At 34.8% G+C, this 20,517-nt stretch overlaps 1 protein-coding gene across 4 annotated transcripts in view; it reads left to right on the top strand.

Moving 5' to 3' along the window:
• The first annotated feature begins 826 nt into the window (after positions 1-826).
• Positions 827-20,517, top strand: part of LOC143255056 (E3 ubiquitin-protein ligase SMURF2-like) — a 61,861-nt gene continuing 42,170 nt past the window's right edge. For all 4 annotated transcript variants that reach the window (XM_076510103.1, XM_076510104.1, XM_076510101.1 and 1 more), the window contains exons 1-2: positions 827-981; positions 15,920-15,958. In XM_076510103.1, coding sequence (XP_076366218.1) covers positions 930-981; positions 15,920-15,958 — 91 coding nt within the window. In that variant the 5' untranslated portion in view covers positions 827-929. The remainder of the gene's footprint in view (positions 982-15,919; positions 15,959-20,517) is intronic.

Raw genomic sequence — 20,517 nt, 5'->3', positions numbered from 1 at the left:
TTCGCGCCCGCGTCGCGCTAAACATGCTCGCCCTCCCAGCCGTGGGGGTGTATAATGTTACGGTCAATCCCACTATTCGTTGGTAAAGAGTAGCCCAAGAGTTGGCGGTGGGTGGTGATGACTAGCTGCCTTCCCTCTAGTCTTACACTGCTAAATTAGGGATGGCTAGCACAGATAGCCCTCGAGTAGCTTTGTGCGAAATTTCCAAACAAACAAACAAAAACTGTTAATAATTATATTTTGTGTCTTGCAGAACATCAAGTCACATTATTAGTGTATTTGTCGGAAAATTCGTGATTGCTTTATGAAAGTTAGCAAAACCGTTCTTAGGCTTGTACAAACGGTAATAAAAGAAGTTTTATCCCAGAAATCCATGATATAAATTACTTTCAAATTGCAATAAGTCATTTTAAATTACAAATAATGTGATAAAGACTTACTATATACAAAAATCTCCCTTAACTTGTGATCAAATTAAGCAAGCTTCCCAAATAGCATTAAGATTTAGCCCGGTGATTAATATAGCTAATTTAATATACAGTTATTATTTATAATGACTAAAATGCATTGTTCAAATATTGTCTATGCTCTGAACGATATTTTACGCCGTAATCACAATAATAACCGACGATATTCAGCCAGTTTAGGCAATTTCGATTTTTATTGAATCACACCCAGTTAAACAGGTGATTAATAGAAAATAATTACTATGAGAAAAAAAAAAAAAAGTCTTTTAACTTGGTGTGCCCAGGATAAAACTCTTTACGTTGTTAGAACTACTTTTTTGTATTTGATACTCAACTCCTTGGTAAGTTAAAGTCTGATGTATTATGCTGCAAATAGTTCGCTCAGTGCATTCCTACGTGACGGGGTTGATCCTTGTTAGGGAAAATTTTCTCAATGTTGGATAAAATAGCTGTATTATTAATATGGCCAACCAGCCAAGTAGAAGAAATGGAGCGACAAAAATTAGACTAACCAGTAAGTGTACTTTTGGTTTTTTTTTACACTTGTTCTAAATTAAATAAGACAAACTTAGAGACTGTGTTAAGACTTGGAGGTCTTTCTCCGGGTAACGCGTTATAATTAATAAATAATGAAATACTGGCAATGGTATTAGTATTTTTAAATGTAGAAAGGTAATTAGAATATATTAAATTAACTATACTAGTTACCAGATCGACTTTAAGTTTCACTCTAAATACATCGTACTTAGTTTGTTCTGATCAGAAAGTGTGCTATCGCTTAATATAAACAGGTGTATATTAACATTGCTATTAGCGTATCTACTTAAAGCATTCTTGTATTTTGTAGTACTACCAGTACCAGTAACACTACAAACAGTGAAACGCTAACACTGTAGTTACAGTCATGCAACTTATTGATCGTTAGATACATTGTAACATAATGCTGTCTTAATATTACTAATATACATCTATTTAATTGAGATATTTTAGTGATGAACTTTAGCATTGAGTGAAAGTCTTAATGCTGTATGTGGCAAAGTAGTTTATGTAGTCCCCTGTGATTTCACTCGTGTGTTCTTAAAAGATAATTCTCACGGTAATTGTTAATTTGTTTTAGTGTAAGACTACTTTCAACTAGATAAATTTTTTTTTAATAATTTGAGTAATTGTTGTTGATTGTATGTTACTAATCACATTAACAAAATACAGAACAAATTTACATTTCATTAAAAACAAAAAAGGGTTCATTCTGTTTGAACCTTGTTCCTTTAGTAAACAGTAATGTTTGTTACAAGGCTAAAAAGTACAAAGTGGAAAAGAGAAATCTACTAGCTAGTTGTCAAAAACCTAAGATGTACGTACTGTGAAAGTCAGTATAAACTTTTATTGAATACAACCTTGTACTTTAGTGAGGAGGTTCACATTTGTAGTTGTAAGTCTATGTAAGATAATTACATGTTATCTTTCTACTTAACAGAAGTTCCAACAAATGGTTTTCTTAATCCATAAACATATCTTAACACCATAATCATATAACTAGTTATTATATATTCTAGCTCAAACAATTTAGATCAAGTATTATTCTCATATTCTGCTTTGTAAATCTTTTGAAGAACAATGCCATACTTATTTTTGTTCTGGAGTTGTTTTCACAATTACAAAATCATTGGATATGAAACTATGGATGTTTGAAAAGGAATTATTTGGCTGACAAGAGAATTAACAGGAATGTTAATAAGAAAATTCATGGGTGTAAGTGTAAAAACAATCTATCACAATAGGAACTTCCTTTCATTTATAACACAGCCAACAAAACATAAAATCTAATAACATTTAGCTCCTTGCATCAATTGCAACACAACTAACCAGACATTAAAAACTAATAACACTTAGTTTTTCACATAATCCAAATGTTCAATTTCATAACTAGAAAACATAATATAAGAAAAGTAAAAGATGGTAATCAGTAGGACAGTACAAGTCAGGATGTTACTGGTAACATCAGTGCTTTAAGTAATCAGTAGGACAGTACAAGTCAGGATGCTACTGGTAACATCAGTGTAATAAGTAATCAGTAGGACAGTAAAAGTCAGGATGTTACTGGTAATATCCATGTATTAAGTTATCAGTAGGACAGTAAAAGTCAGGATGTTACTGGTAATATCCATGCATTAAGTTATCAGTAGGACAGTACAAGGCAGGATGCTACTGGTAACATCAGTGCTTTAAGTAATCAGTAGGACAGTAAAAGTCAGGATGTTACTGGTAATATCCATGTATTAAGTTATCAGTAGGACAGTAAAAGTCAGGATGTTACTGGTAATATCCATGCATTAAGTTATCAGTAGGACAGTACAAGGCAGGATGCTACTGGTAACATCAGTGCTTTAAGTTATCAGTAGGACAGTACAAGGCAGGATGCTACTGGTAACATCAGTGCTTTAAGTAATCAGTAGGACAGTACAAGTCAGGATGCTACTGGTAACATCAGTGTAATAAGTAATCAGTAGGACAGTAAAAGTCAGGATGTTACTGGTAATATCCATGTATTAAGTTATCAGTGGGACAGTACAAGTCAGGATGTTACTGGTAATATCCATGTATTAAGTTATTAGTGGGACAGTACAAGGCAGGATGCTGCTGGTAACATCAGTGCATTAAGTTATCAGTAGGACAGTACAAGTCAGGATGTTACTGGTAACATCGGTGTATTAAGTTATTAGTGGGACAGTACAAGTCAGGATGTTACTGGTAACATCAGTGTATTAAGTTATTAGTGGGACAGTACAAGGTAGGATGTTACTCGTAATATCCATGTATTAAGTTATTAGTGGGACAGTACAAGGCAGGATGCTGCTGGTAACATCAGTGCATTAAGTAATCAGTAGGACAGTACAAGGCAGTGATTTTAAAGTGAAAGTTAACAAAGTTATAGAATCTGTTTACTTGAGTTGAACTCATAACTCATTTTCTGTGATTTTCAGATAAAGCCAGATTAACTTAATCAATTTACAAAAATATCATTGGGTAACTAATTTATATTCTATAAATGAATTTTAGTTAGCTGGTTTGATCATGTTGTATACTTGTTCTGGTTATTTGCAGCATGTATATTGTTTTCCTTTTCCTCATTTTATGTAAATATTTTCCTTTATGTTCATAGCATTAGGTTTGTATCTTTATTAATGGTTACTCAATGTTTTTATGTTTTTCATTGTTTTTTTTGCAAACTTCTCATTTATCTGTTGTGTCTTGGTAATCTTGATTCAGCCCCTTGGATGGGTTTGGATGGGAAAGATGTAATATTATCTTTCTTTAAACCTGTGGTGTCATGCTCTGAGTTGTATTTCACTTTTCATATTTGACTTTGACCAAAATTCCTTTACATGTTAATGATCCCTTTTTGATTTCTAGGATTTATGTTTTTTATATCCTGTCTTTTCATTTCATTCTAAACCCAGAACGGCATATGAAGATGATGAGATGTTGTTATGAAGTTTCTGTTTTTTATTTTCTTTTGTCAGTTTATTTTAACAAGTATTCCAAAACATGTTTACCTTTGCTGAAAATGTAGTTATTTTTCAATCTCCATGGCTTCCACTCTTCATCTATTGAAAACACTTGCTCCAGTCTTTTATACTACACTCAAATGTCTTAGGCAAATTCTCCACCAACTTGACTACACCCTCTGTTGAGATACTTTATATAAGCACTTCATTCTTGATAATGTAGTAACTTTTTCTCAACAAAGCATTCAGCATGGATTTCTATCAACAGGAATGTTGTGATTATTTACTATTTATGCTGTTACCTTGAACAAGATCAATGTCTCTACAGTTATTTTTTGTTTATATTTATAAATTACTTAAGAACAACAAAACATCTTACTGGGTATGAATTCCAGAGTTAACATTTCAGTACCGAGGTTAACAAGACTTCTTATCTTTCACCTCTGCTATATGGTGTTTGTCAACAGCCAGTGAAGGATCATTCTCAGTCAAAGCTATCTGTTATAAGGTGGAGACATGTGGACTAAGGGTATCTATCTCGGGTATTTTAGGTAGGTTTTACAAATGACCTGGGAACTACTGGTGAAAATTTAGAGTCACTTTCTCCAGCTCCTTTTTCCAGGTTGGCTTCAACAAAGGATCATTTTGATCAGCCACTTCTACTGGAGCTCCTTTCCTTCAGTTGGTTACTTGGGTTTGTGAGGTTTTGGGGTTCTCTCCTATTACATTTGATTCTACTCATTACCTGTTAGTAAAAAGGATGGGAAGTGACTACTTGGATTCTCATCTTGCTCCTGTTATTGCTGTTCATGCTGCACAGCTATACCTTGTCCACCACTTTTATTGGATCAGCATACTTTGGGTTATTACTGACAAGAGGAGGTATATTTTGATTCTCAACTGATGAACTCCCTTTTGGACCTCTGGGGGTATAGATTGGAACCTGTGATCACTTTAAACTGATGAATTTTCTGGATTTGTCTTACACTCCTAACTGTTCTGAAGTATTTATCTTCAACCTGACTATTGTGTGAAGCTTACCAATGTTCCCCTCAACAATTTGCTAACATCTATCTCAGTCATATTGTCTTTGTTTTTTTTCTTGGCTAGTCTGTTGTAAGATTTATTTGGTAGAGATGCTTTGTTAGAAAGTGTTCATTTATTCTCTTCTGTTGTAACGTTTCTTAACTCCTTTGTTCAGTTCCCAGGTCTGTTGGTTCCCATAATAGGGTCCATCCGTATTCTTGAGAATCTTTGGCTTGGGCAGACTGATGACAACATTGTCTTTGACTATCCTGTGGGTGTGGGAGAATGATTACATCACTTCTTTGACATGTGGAATTCTTTCACCAGGGATCTATGGGTATTCCATGTTCTGGCTTCAGAACTGGTCATTAAATTTACATCACCTCTACCATTGTCTGCTCAACCTGTTGCCTTTTGACCTCCAACAGATCAACAGCAAGTGAAGCTTTGTTCCCATCTCTTAAGGGAGTTATTAGTTAAAAGGGCAACAGAGAGGGTTGATCCTGTTTTTCCAGTATTTTATTCCCATTTATACATTGCACCCAAAAGACAGGAGATTAGTGTCCAATCAACAATCTCCATTGTAAAGCAAAGAGGATCTAAAAAATTAGTTGAGTCAACCTGTGATGGCACTTTGCACCAGAGTTCTGGATGATGAAGTTTGATGTTACTGATGCTTATCTCCATATTCCTATAGCAGGATCTTTCTGGAGGTTTCACAGGTTTGTGTACAAGGGTCAGGTGCTACAGTTCAGGGTTCTACCTGTTTGTCTTGCATCAACGCCTTATGTCTACTGCAGAGTTTGAGCTTTTTCTTGTCATCTGCATTCATTGGACATGTGCACATATCATTTTTGGACAGCTGTCTCCTTCTGGTCAGACTCCGTCAATTAGTAGATGAACACTCTTAGATTCTCCTTCTAGAAGCCACAAAAGCAGGTTCATTATCAGACTGATGCAATATATATTTTGTTAATTACATAATATCTGATCCATCTGGATGTGATTTTCAATACTAATTTGTGCTCAAACAACTCCCTATCAGGCTCAAGCAATGGAAAGAGCAGAGCCATTATGCTTTTATTTGTCTCCTATTGTGCAGATGGTTCTCTCACTTTTAGGGATGTGGGTATCTCTCAAACTTTCCATTCCTTTGGAACAAGCATATATGAGTTTCCTTCAGTGTTCACTGGTTAACCAGCAGATCATGCAATCCATTCCTTTGGATCATCTTGTCTCATTACTCAAGAGCAACATTTTCAATATTGAATGGTAGTTGGATCAGAACAACACTACTCTTGGGGCCACCCATTCCACTGTTTCATCTCGAGATCCATCTGTTTACAGATTCATCTCTTTAAGGTTGGGAGTTCCAGGGTACATGGACCAAAGATGAGTCTACCCTCCATATCAACACTCCTGAACTCCTTACAGTGCACTGGACAGTGGTTCAAGGTTTGTCTATCTTGAAGAAAGAAATTGTTATGATATATTCTGACAATTTCATAGTGGTATCTCAGACTTCTTGTCAAGGAAGCATACCTTTGTGAGGCTTTTTGTTTTCATGCCTAGGATATTCTCTGCTGGGCCCATTCCCATTGTATCAGTCGTTTAGCATGCCATGTTCTAGGAGTGATTAATTTAATTGCAGATCACTTGTCTTAACCCACCTGGATTCTTCCAATGGAATGGATGCTACATCATGAAGTTTTTAATGCATTTGCTCTCAGATTTGGTCTCCAATGATCAATGCCCTTGCGAGTCCTTGGAATTCTCATCTGCAGTTATTTTGATCTCTGATACTTTTTTCCCAAGACTCTGGCTCATTAGAGAAGATGAAAAATCCTTCTCATAAGGTCATTTGCCACCCATTTTTCACCTTTATTACAGCTCCAGCCCTATAATTATTTATTATGTCCTTTCAAGTCCTTTAAATATTATGTGGCTCACACTAATTCATTCTGAGGTACTAGGAACTGGTTATTTATTCATTGGGATCTTTTTATTTTCAGTGACTTATTTCCCATTATCCTAACAAAGTGACTTTGCAAATTGATTCACATGGCTTATAATGGACATTACAAGAGAGGAATCTTCTGTGCGTTACATCTCAACAGATTCATTGTATCTCAATGTCATTAGCTGCTTAGTTGAATTACCTTCTGGAAGACATTGTGCAGGCTGGTATGTAGACTGCAATTAATACTTTCTTATCTTATTACTTACATGATCTGACAACTTTCTCTTCTAAGGATTCTTGACTGCAGCTATTTTGACCACATGTATTAAATTTTAACCAGACCTGAGTATTTTCCTCAGTCATTTAGCTCCATTTATTTCCAGAGACCCTTTAGTTTTCATTGGATCCCACTCTTTGACAAATGTTATCTAGGCAGATGTGCTTTCTAATTTGAGTTCCACACTAGCAACCACTTTCACTGTAATTACTACAGGTTGCAACAGGCTCTGTTGAAATAAGGTGTGCCATAAGACCATCTGAGTGCTCACCAGATGGTGTTATTTTATTATGGACTGCCACCCATCGATTATCAGGAATAAAGTTAAAGGGGATCCTGCCAATCTTCCGGTTGAATAAATTGAGATCAGTTTACTTTTAAAAATGTAGGGAACTTGGTTCACCCACTGCACAATTTCCAGAGCACTGTTTCTCAGGGCTCCCCAACTTATATTATACCCCAGACAACTAGTTGAACTCCTTACAACCCTAAGTTTCCAAACACTGGGGTGGGAGACAGAGATATTTCCTCCAGACTGTTTGAATTTGTTTTTTCACTCTTGGAGAAGATGGCAAAGATGGGGACTTTCTTACTTGGGGTTCTTAAATGTCAGTATGAGTGGCACCAGCCTCCATTAGAGTCTTCTCATAATTCCAGTTCAGATTTGACACAAAGCTACCTAGGTGGAGGAGTGCAAGGCCATTTACTTTGATTAGTGTTGGCTTTTTATATTGTTTATGGAAGGGGGTCCACTATTCTATCATAATTCTAATGGTCCCATCCTTGGTCCTTGGTTGAGTATGTTCTATGTCTTCTCCATAACTGCAGGAGCAAGTTGAGTACTTGTGCACTTGATTAGGGAGTACGAGGATGAATGTTCATAATTCCAGACTGGATGAATTCTGTTCCTTTGGCTAAGTACAGCATACTGTCATTCCAAGCCTTGGGTGTTGCCTTTTGTATTTCTTCATGTGGAAGAGAAACTTTGTCCACTTAGATGTTGTATTCTTTCTTATCATAACTCCAGTTGTATGAAAGCATCACTTTATGGCTACAGGTTGGATTTGAATCAAAAGTTCAAAAGTTTGTGTGTGTATGTATATAACTTTGTGGTCTAATATTTGTAACCACCAATGTGGGATATAGGTACCATGACCCCTTAATTCTGATTCTGGCTGTCTGGTTGCAGCTGGCATTTACTGATGATTACTCATTCTATTCCACCTTTGATACAGGAACTAATTCCCAGGTGGAGAACATACCTGTTCTGGATAGTGTGGTTTTACCACTCTTGTACTGTCTTTATCTTGGCACACTTTTGTTCTGTAAGATGCTTTTTGTGTGTATCATGCCTGCACCAGCCCCTCCACTTTCTTACTGTGCGATTGTATCTGTAGTATCAGTGTATGGTATGTTTTGTAAGTTAACATTTTCCTAAATAAACTGATAATGTAATTCCAATAAGACTTGCCTTTACTTACATTTCCCTGCCCTACTTCTCCACTAAGAACTGGTTTATGTCTCAAAAAATTATTACATTATCTGAATGAGGTGCTTATATAAGAATCTAGATAAAGGGTACATTAAAATTGGTGGAGAATTTTGCAAATCAGAAGTTGCCTAGGACATGTGAGTGTGGTATTTAAAACTGGAGCAAATGCCTGGGTGGGTAAAGAGCGGAAATCCTGGAGATCAAGGAATAGCTATATTGTCAGTGGAGGTGTTACTAGAAATACATTTTTAGTTTAGGAAACAATTAACTTTGCTCCATACAAATATTTTGATGGTGTTTGTACTGTGACCACTTTTGAGAGGATATAATTTTACGTTCCTTATCCACTTATCTTTAGTTTTTAACTTGGGTCTCCATTAAGGAATACTTTAAGCCACATAAACAGAATTAGATAAGAAAGATAAGTATGTCATTAAATTCAACATTCCACAATGTTCTTTTGGTAACTGTTAGTTATATTTAAGTTAGGTATACATCAGTGGTGTGTTAACTTTATGTTCATTACTGTGTTGTGAATTATTGTTGCTTCTATGGTAGATTCAGTTATTTCAAGTTTATCGGTCTTTTTCTTGTTGTTCACTGTTCTCATTTCAATTTCCAGAAGTACGTGTTGAATTTATACCCACTTAATTCACATGTGGATAAAGTTAGCTTTACATGTTTTCTCAAAGGGTGCTTAGTGTAACAACTATATTAAATATTCATTTATTTTACTTGATTCTTGGGATGCATGGTTAAGTTTTGGTTTGACCCGGCATGGCCAGGTGGTTTTGGCACTTGACTCGTAATCTGAGAGTTGTGGGTTTTAATCCCCATGACACCAAACACGCCCACCCTTTTAGCCATGAGGGCATTATAATGTTACAGTCAATCTCACTACTCGTTGGTAAAAGAGTAGTCTAACAGTTGGCCGTGGGTGGTGATGACTAACTGCCCTTCCTCTAGTTTTACACTGCTAAATTAGGGATGGCTAGCAGAGATAGCTCTTGCGTAGCTTTGCTCAAAATTCAAATTTGGTTCTTGGCTTATATCAAAATCCAATGATTATTCAACCATATTTATTATTAAATTAAAGAAACAAATTAAAATTTAGCTTTTTTGGTTACATTTATAACATAAATTCCTAAATAAAACTTATTTGATGGACTTAGAAAACAATGGTAACAATGGTGTTAAACAAGTTTAAAAATTGTTATAATTCTTTTTATTCATTTTCTGAACTGTCTCTGGCACAGAATCTTCAATTTAGCTTTAAAATTGTAGAAAATCATCTAATTTTTTTCTTCAAGTAACATATTTAAAGAATGTAATGTATTATTTTTTACTGTAGTGTGAAGATTTTATAAATCTCAGTTGTCTTTGACATACTCCTAAATGTAATTCAGTCTGGTGCAAGTCTTTCAATATTTATCCAAGTCTGTCAAAGAAATCCATTTTTATGTTCATTGAGGTCTTGATGATTTATTTAATTTTTTAGATACTGCTAGAAAATTCATCTGCTTTCTTATTTGTAGAGCATTTTGTACTGTTATTGTAAGACTTCTACAAGAACTTGTCTGCAGAGACCCAGTTGGTTCATAGATGGGGTAACTTTTCTGAAACATAAACTACAATAGTTCACTGAATTTTTCCTATAGAAATATAACCCTGGAAAGCTTTGTAACAAACGACTGCAGGAAAAGTAAAAACTTTCTTTATACGTACTGTGCTATAAACATGTGGTTTTTGAAAAACGATTTAGAAACTAAAATTATTATTTTTCAAACAGTTTTTTTAGACGGTAAAGAGCTGAACAGTTGTAATTTCCTGTCTCTATATTTATGTAAACCTTGCATATATCAATAAAATTCGTGGATTAGTTTGTACAACAGTTTTCACCAAACCTTCGCCCATTATCACTTTCAAAGTCTGTCTGCAGTGTAGTAGTTGGTGGTCCACCCTAAATGTTTACTGTTTCTTCAACATAACAAAAGGAGCATAAGACCAAACGTTGTTGGCAGCCGTCTAACCGGCATGAAAAGGTTATAGCTCAAGGCAGCAGTGGGAAAAACGTCCTCTTTGAATGGATTTTAACCCCTGCAGTAAGCTTTCGGTGTTGGTCTTCCTGAACGTACCGCAGTGGGGAACATAAAGGAATTCGTAGAGAGTGGAGGTTAAAGGCCTACAATAGACAGTTCTCCAGCCGTGTCCTTCAGCGCTATTAGTACTACGTGGCTGGGTCCTTTAATTTTCTTCAATTCCAGTTTTCATGTATGACAGTAAGTGGACCGTTGAAATACCATCGACAACATTGTGAAGGTCAGACAGAGACCTACTATATGAGATGTGTAGACTTATTCTTGAGTAAATATTGTTTGTCATATGAAAAGGAATGTTTATGATTCGAGTATGAACACACAAGTGGAATGTAAAACGGTTCTAAACAAAAAGTTCGCAGCTCATTGTTTAGCTATAAAACAGGTGGAATTTATCTGTAGTGTGTAATTGTTTTAGTCATTAAACCCATAATTATATTTTCATTGCTGTTTCGTTTAAAATGTGTACCGAGAGTTTAACAGAGTAGGGTCTATAATGAAGTGCTTTATTTGAATTGGTATAGTATATGGGTGAACATCTGGTGTAGTCCATGGAATGTTTTTGAAAGGGAAGTGTGGTTGTGATACGTGTAAATAAAAATTTTTGGATATAAAACTATGTGATGGTCATATCTAGCTACATACCTGAATAAGAATTAAAAATGAACCCGTCGACGAATGTAGTTAATTTAATCAGAATCACCTCATGTGTGAAAAGAAAAGGTGCAATCATACAAGGGTCGAGTGTGACTCGTAAGTCAAAATTGGCGGTAAAACTGATAGCTACACATAAATCGTGTTGTATCTTGGTCTGTTTTAATATATTCGTGCACATTATTATAAAGATTAGAACCTATTGTGTCATCAGTTCGGACCTCGCCCTAAATCCAGTATATCGATGTTTGGTCAGCTTAGAATATTTATATTAGCCCTAAATCCAAACTAAAAAATAGACTATAATAAGAATTTAATAAAAGATAAATCAGTAAAAATAGATGCATGTTTATCAAATTTATGTAAGGGAGAGAACACTTCCAAACATATTTCGTATGATATTGTTTTAGAACAATAACCCCAAAGTTAAAAACTAATCTGAAGTGTCATTGTCAGTTTGTTTATATATATTAGTGTTATTAGGATATTCTGAAAGTGTGAATGTAAGTGCTATTGAAGGTTTTATCAAAATCTAGTTGATAAAAGATAATTCTTTAGGTACTGTTTTGAGAGCTGTGCGTCAATTTTTGAATGAACGATGTAGCTATATCCGTTCAATAAAGATAGGTAATTACAGTAGTTCAATTAAATCTTTCAATAAAGATAGGCAATTACAGTAGTTCAATTAAATCCTTCAAGAAAGATAGGTAATTACAGTAGTTTAATTAGATATTTCTGAAGTTTAAACCATTTGTGAAAAATTACTGAAATAAACTGTGTAATACTGAAGTCATGTGCACTAAAAATATTGTTCCATGGTGAAACAGCGATAAGTCTACGGATTTACAGCGCTGAAGTTAAGTATTTGATTTCCTCGTGGACAGATCAGATATTCGGATGTATCTTTGCTGTACAAAGAAACACACATACACTAAAATGTAAACTGTGTCCTTATTAACTACATTTATAATTTGTGGAATTAGTTAACGCGAATATTAAGACAAAATAATACACACATTTATAATGTTTGTATGGATTTGGTATAAGTCAGATATTAGTAATGCATAGAATTCGGGCTTTAAACAAAATCCAAATTCGTAAATGCATTTTACTACACCAGGCTATTTTTTTTTTACTATTAAATTGGATTAAATAATAATCTGTGTAGTTTACAGCAAATAAGATTTTCAAATAATTAATTTTGTGTATGGATTTTTAGAGGCCTAATTAATTGCATTAAAATAATGCCCTAGCACTCAAAGCTTCAGGAGGTACGTGTTATCTGTTTCGTTTGGGTTGTGGTGTCCATGTACAACTTGAAGCAGGCGTCGGTCGCAGCATTAACGGTATTTTCTTGTATCGTTACTATGTGCCAAACAGGACTTTGTCAACCCTAATTATTTCTGAAATTTCAGGGATGGTTTTGTCGTGATTTTAGCGTAGTGTTGATGTAATACATACGTAGTTATTTACTGTTGGTGTGTTATCGCAAACTAAATTTTTCTATAAATTCATACATTGAGCTTATTACTTATGAGCAAGATCATGAATATTATATCACTTTTTATTATACCCTTGTATACCGAGCTCTGAAATCTGTTGTCACACGTAATAGATTTTCGTGTTTATGCGTTTCATAGCTTCTAATCTAAATAGGGCGTTACGTGGTAAAACTATGTGGCGTGATCTTGTAACTTGGAGACAGTTGTCTTTGGTTGGAACTAAAGCAAATACAGGGTGTTCGGAAAGTCACTGTGCAGTTTTGTAATCATATTTTATTCAGTCTATTTCAAGCCAGCAACTGATAGCGGTGTTTAAAAACAAAATAAGAAGGATCCAGGCCTGTATTGATGCCAACGGGGGTCATTTTCAACATTGTTTATAATTGTCATTCATATTCACCCCCTGTATTCTATATTGAAACATGTCTGTTAATAAATATACAAGTATAGAAGGGTTTCTAACAGTTTTTTTTTAATATCAGTGGTGAGAGTTGGGTCGCCGCAAACGTGTGATGAAGTAAAATATGGCACGTCGTAGTACACGCCATTTAAGTGATGAATATGAAAAGAAAACTTTCACACCTTACTATGTACTGAAATAAGCTTAATATCATTGTATTATGTAATCGTTACATGTATTTGAGTATGTATGGATTGTCTAATAATTGTAAAAATCCGCATGAAAGTGAAATAATATTACTTATAACTGTAAGATCGAACTTCTTATAATAGGTTTAAATACAATATTGTAGTGAAGAGAAGTAAAATTTTCTGACCACACCGGTTTGTGCTTTAGGCCCCAAAATATTTTTTAACCCTAAATTTCTGCCACGAATTTAATTTGTATGAAAAATATCATTAGATATAGTGAGGTAGGGTAAAGTGATAAGTGTTAAAAGCTCATTATATTGTGAATTTTGTAACGAACGTTGTCTATTTTAGAGAACAAAAATGTTTTGCACTGATTACAGAACTTTAAGAATATCGTGTGGAAAATAGTGTCTAGTAATTTTTATATTTGAGATATTTAAATATTTTAATAAATTGCTATAATAAAATACATCAAACAAATTTTATGATTGAAACTGTGTGTATTCAGTATATTGAATCTATTCACAAAACTATACAATGTTTTGATATAAACAACGATAATTTAAAATTTTCGGTAATTCAATTATTTCATAAATATACAATTTATTTTCAGCGCTCTTACTGTAAGATTATTCGCATAACGTATCTTAATACTATCTGTAAGACTAACATACATACTTAAAGAAGTAGTTTCACGTGTCAGTTAAATATTGCATTATTTTAACGTACGACTTTTTTAACGCCTTATTTGAAGACTTTCCTATTTATTTTGACTATTGATTATTCAGTACGTTAGGCCCTATCGTGCCCTGATTCCTTACTATTCTTGCATACGCTGGCACTTACCTATAAACATGGAGTTTGTGTTAACGGAACATTATTACGGTTTTCACTTATTCCAGTGTCATACTTAAAGATTGATTCTGACATTCCAAATACAAGACTTGTATGTGCATAGATCATTGTGTTTAGCCCTAAACTTAGCTCTGTTTTCACAAGCTGCAGTACGTGTATCAGTGAAATAGGTCCGAATCATGTTTATTTTTGTTAATGAAAACTTTGAAATGCGGTTGTTTATTTGTGAATAATCTGTGAAGAAAACTGTCATTGGTTACATTTTTATGTATTTGTGAAAAATTTAGCTTTTGGAATACTGCAGGGAAAACTTGCACTTAACTGATTTGAACAAGTTATGTCTTACAATATGTTGAACCATATGGAACAAATATATTTAGCTTTAGAACTTGGTGACATTTCTGTAAAAGAAGTTACATTATTTTATAGTTTGGGCATTTGGTGGGGCACAGAATCAGAATCCATTTCCAAACATGCTCGCCTTTTAAGCCATAATGGCATTTTAAAGTGATGGTCAGTTATAGTATTCATGGGTGAAGAGTTGTTAGTGGGTGGTGTTGACAAGCTGTCTTTCTTCTGTCACTTTCAAAATTAGGATAGCTGATGCTGATAAACTTGTAGTAGCTTTGCACAAAATCCAAGAAAGAAATACAAGTTTATGAATGTTTTTCTTGTAGTTGATAACATCTCATTCAGATATCTTTTACAGCACAAATGTTAATTCTAATATTTGGTGATGGGATATTATGGTTTATGAGAGATTTATATTTTAGTTTTTGATGTTATATTTAAAGAAATAATTTTTTTGTACATAAAAATCAATGTTCAGAATAGATTATTCTTTGTTTTACTCTGGTGGTCAAATCTTGAATTAACCAAGTCATTTGGGACTGGTAGTTTTCTTGAAGTATTAATACACAAAGCAGTATTTTTAAAACATTATATTCTTACTGTCTTACCTAATATTGTAAACTTCTTGTCTGAGAAAAATAAAACCTTTTAAAGAATAACTGATAAAACAACAGTTTAGTTTTTGTAATTTACTGTTGTGACATCTTGTGGCTACTCTCTTTCCTGGAAGAAAATAGTGGTATAATTGTAAGTGCAAAGACTGATATGCAGTTTATCTTAACAATAGAAAAGGTACAAATTTTTATTTGAATGTAAAGTTCAGAGTTGTGGTTGTGCTATAGAAGTAAGTTATGTCAAATACAGTAGGCCATGTTTGATCATCTGTGATAAGGAGAATAGGAAAGGATTAGAATTATGTGAAACGTTTGTTATGACTACTTTACCTATGCACTGTGCACCAGGATTTAAACTTATCAGTAATGTTGCACATCAAGTATAAACTGGTTGTCCACTTTGTAATTTTGTTTGTTTGTGCCTAATTGAGTTCCTTGAACTTTTTGCTTTACTACCCTGATTCAAATTTAATTATTTTTAAACATTTATGTGATATATTTAGTGTTTTTTTTTCTTCTTTTCAGTTCTGTGTGCAAAGAATCTTGCCAAAAAGGATTTTTTTAGTAAGTATTACAGAAAATACTGTTAGTGTTTTATCATAAAATTTAATATTTATTTTTATTAGCCAGATGTTGTTAACAAGAATTAGAATAATCTATATCACTCTGATTATGGAAACATTTATTTTTGTACATTTTAAAAAACATTCTCTCAAATTATGTAAAAGTTCTGGTATAATATTTTCAGGGACCTTTTACAAAGTTTTTCATTTTAACAAAATGGTTTAAAGCATTTTATTACAAAACTGAATATTCATCAAAGTTATGAAACGTGTTTTAATATGGCATGATGGTTAGGATATGAGATTCATTATCTGAAATTCAATAGGTGAAAACCTGGCACAAAATACTTCATCTTCCCAGTCATGGGGGCATTATAATGTAACAGTAATCCCACTATTTATTGGCAGAGTATAGTTCAAGAGCTGATTGTGTTGCTGCTGGTTGACAGTTACTCTAGATGCATCACACATTTGATTAGATAGACATGCCAGAAAATCTACTATAATTTTAAGTTTCTAAAATGTGAGTGTAAATGCAAATATTTAGTGATTTATAATGTACAAAAAAAATTCAAATTATTTTCCAGATGAATAAATTATTTTTTATCATATTTAATTTGATTTAATTCAATGGGATTTATTATTTTGAATTGTGTTCAAGATTTTTTAGATAGGTTGTATCTTTAAAACTTTATAATAACCATCACACAGGCAACACACACCCACTCTTTTAAAATTTAGTAATTTTGTTGTTTTGGGATTAGATATAAAAGTAACTGTGTGTGTTGAATACGCTAATAAACTCAAACGTTTCATTCAGAACTTTTGACTTGAACTTATTACATTAGTCAGACCACGTATATTCAGTAAGGTCTTGGTGATGAAGATGTAATCCAGAACCATATATATGTAAAAATGACTCGTTTGGGTTGAGAAAAATTTTTTATGTAGAGGAGCAAACAACGTTTCAATCTTCTTCGGTCATTGTCAGGTTTACAAACATATATATATTTTTTTACATATATATTTTTCTTACAAGTGGGTTTTCTCGACATCACTGATTAATACACAACCAAAAATAAGTTTAATGGGCTCATTTATATATTCTTGTAGTATTCAATTAAAAGATGTATTAGTTTTATTAAGAGAAATAAGTTATTCTTTTTTCAAATTTACAGTCTTTTTCTCAAGAAGCGTTTAATACCTTGATGTATGAACAGTTTGTTTTTGGTCCTTGGGAAACCAAGAAATTAGTGTTTTTTTAGTAGTTTAGTGTAAAAACAGTGATGAATAGTTATTCAGTAGCTGTAGTTCTCACTAAAAGTTGGTACAACATTATTTAGGAAAACTTAGAAAATCTATTGTTATTTTGCTGCTTAGGTAAACTTCAGTCAGTGTTGTGTTTAGAAACATTGTTAATGTAATAGGTGTGTCTGAACAGTTGCTCTGTTGTTCCATATGATGTTGTTTGAGCTGATTTATAATTATAACATGTCTTGACATCAGCAATATCAGTTATATGTACATAACAGGAAAACAAAAAGTGTGTAATGATCATGGGGCTGTGTGTGGGCCAGCCGTTAACACGTCAAACAGTAAATCTAATGGTCTATGGTTCACGCCATTACCAGCAGAAATATAAAATAGGTTGCATTTGTGCATTTGGATTGTGGAAGCAGTGCAAGGGTTATGTTGAATTCCACTTTTCTGTTAAAGTAACCCCAAGAGTTGGTGGTGTTGGTAACAGCTTTTCCTCTTGTTATACTCCTTGGTGTGGATTCTGTACATGGTGAGGAGACCTCCCAGGAAAGGTTCTATTCTTTTAGTTTACCTCCTCTTGGATCTAAACATCCACCCACGTGTTTGCCTTATGTGGTGATCCGTGAAGGGGAAGAGAGGATCCTGGTGGTTAAGGGGTCCAACCCTAACACACTGCTTTGGCCTTGAATTCCTGCAGACATGCAGCCTGGGGGTGGCCCCCCCTAGGGTCAGCTGGCTGGTCCACTTGGGCTAGGGTCAACCAAGTACCAGTGTTGGATGTTCTCAACAGGTGTTGTGGACATTGTATCTGATGCTGGTGTTTGGGTGTAGTGCTCACGAAACCCTGGCATTGCTGCAGTGTCCTTGTTTGGCATTACAGTGTGTCCCCTCATAGGGCTCCATGGTGGGTGAGGTCAGTCGGCACCGAAATTTCCCTTTTTTATTATGGATCATCCAAATAAAAACTTAAATAAGATAGTGAAAAAACAGTCCATAGGTAAACAACTACATCTTGAAGATTCTGAGCAGCAATCTTCAATGTCTCTAACACCTGTACCTCATTTTCTTATGTTACATTCTCTTTCAGACAAACCTGTAGGGCAAATGTCTCCCTCTTATTCAGAAGGGGCTAGAGCAACTTGCTGGTTCTCTAAAATCAGTCAAAAAGCTTCTCTGGTGACATCCACATCTCAATACAGTGAACTCCTCTTACATTCAAAGGCAATTGGGGATATACTCACTGAGGTTATGCCCCATGCTACTTTGAATTTGTCATGAGGAGTTATTGTTGATATCCTTGTCTGATGAAATCCTACCTGCCACGTGGCATGGAAGACTAAAAAATGGGCCTGGGATACTTTTTGTAGGTATCCCATGCTCTCAAACTGCATCACTTTCCAGCAGGCCTGTGTACATGCTCAGCAGATAAGACTTCAAAGCCAGAATGAATCTTGGGTTAAGTTCACAACCAGCATATCTTCTGCCACCATTTTCAAAGTCATACGGGACAAAATTTGAAAGGTCAACAGGCAATATAATTCTGTTCCTCTCTCGATCTTGCTCTCTGATGGCCAAGAAGTAGCTGATACCCGGAACATTGCTGATACTCTAGATGAAAGCTTTTGCCGGGTATCTAGCACTTCTTTTTCATCCTCTACTTTCTTAGCCATCTCTTTCCTTTCAAGCTGATTGTTTCTATGACTATAATCACCTCTCTACACTGATGGAACTCAATCTTGGCCCTTCATCAGTATGGGAGTGCATCGGTCGAACCTGATGATATACACTACGAAAGGCTATGTCATCTATTTCCTGTTATTCTTCTGATTGTTTTGAACTGGATCTGGCACCATAATGTTTTTTCTGATGTCTGGTGACAGTGTATTGTCCTATCTTTCTTTAAGAAAGCATAGAAGCTTAGCATAGAAGCTAAGCAGTCCTCAAGATTCTTTTAAACTACTGTCCAGTTACTTTGATGAGCTGTCTCTGTAAGACCTAAGAGAGGATGGTTAATGCTTGTCTTGTATGGTTCCTCAAATCAAACAATCTCCTCTTGCCCATCCAGTGTGGGTTCTGACGACAGCCCTCCACCATAGACTACCTGATTTTACTTGAAATGTCAATCAGAGAAGCCTTTCTCAAATGGCAACATCTTTTATCAATATTCTTTGATCTTGAGAAGGCTTATGATACAACATGGACGTATGGCATATTGTGAGACCTCCATTTATATGGGTTACATGGTCATTTGTCCATTTTATTAAACATTTTTAATGGACAGGTGATTCCAAGTTCGTGTGGGTTCGACACTTTCCCATTCTTCTCTACAGAAACTTGGAGTCCCTCAGAGCTGTGTTTTGAGTGTCGCACTTTTCAGTATAAAGATTAATGCCATCACTGAAAAACTCCTTCTTATTGTTGCAAATGGGCTCTATGTTAATGACTTTCACACCTCATGTCAGTTGTTGAACATAAGGTATATTGAGCTGCAGACTGCCATCAATCATTCACTGAAGTGGACCACAGGAAACAGTTTTAACTTTTCTCTCTTTAAAACTGCACTTTTATCACCAAAGGAGTATTCACCCTGATTCTGAACTCTGGATCAGTTAAGTTGTGCTACCTGTGGCCTCTGAGACAAAATTCTTGGGACTCTGACCATAAGCTGACCTTTATACCACACATAAAGGAGCTATGAGTAAAATGTACAAGAGCACTAAACATCCTCTGTATCCTCTCTTCCACCATTTGGGGAGTAGATTGATGTTCTGTGCTAAAGATATATCATGCTCTTATTTGATCAAACTGGACTGTAAGTTATTGGTCTATGGCTCTGCTAGAACCTTGGCCTTGAAGATGCTGCACCCTCTTCATCATCAGGGACTTCGGCTCTGCACTGAAGCTCTCCACACTTCTCCAATTCAGAGCTTATACACAGAGTTTCATGAATCTCCTCTACACCTCTGCCATTTGCAACTGTCGTTACTGTATGCTTCAAAACTTCAATCCTTACTACAGCACCCCACCTGGGTTTGTGTTTTCCTTTCTCAGTTGGCTATGCTTTTCTCGGAACAGACGATCTGCTATTGTTCCTTTTAGCCTTTGTATCCAGGTGCAGTTGGATGAATTTGGTCTGTTGTTGGATAACATTGCTGTATCCACTGGTGAGCTCATCTCACCATGGCTTATTACAATCCCCAAATGTGACCTTCCCTCAAGTCATTTGAGAAAATCAGATACTCCCAATTGGAAGTACCCTTTGTTATTTGTTGAACATTTTTCGAATCATCCTTTCATTCC

Source organism: Tachypleus tridentatus, chromosome 7 (genome assembly GCF_004210375.1).
Source record: "Tachypleus tridentatus isolate NWPU-2018 chromosome 7, ASM421037v1, whole genome shotgun sequence".
Taxonomy (NCBI): domain Eukaryota; kingdom Metazoa; phylum Arthropoda; class Merostomata; order Xiphosura; family Limulidae; genus Tachypleus; species Tachypleus tridentatus.
This window is presented reverse-complemented; position numbering and strand designations above follow the sequence as displayed.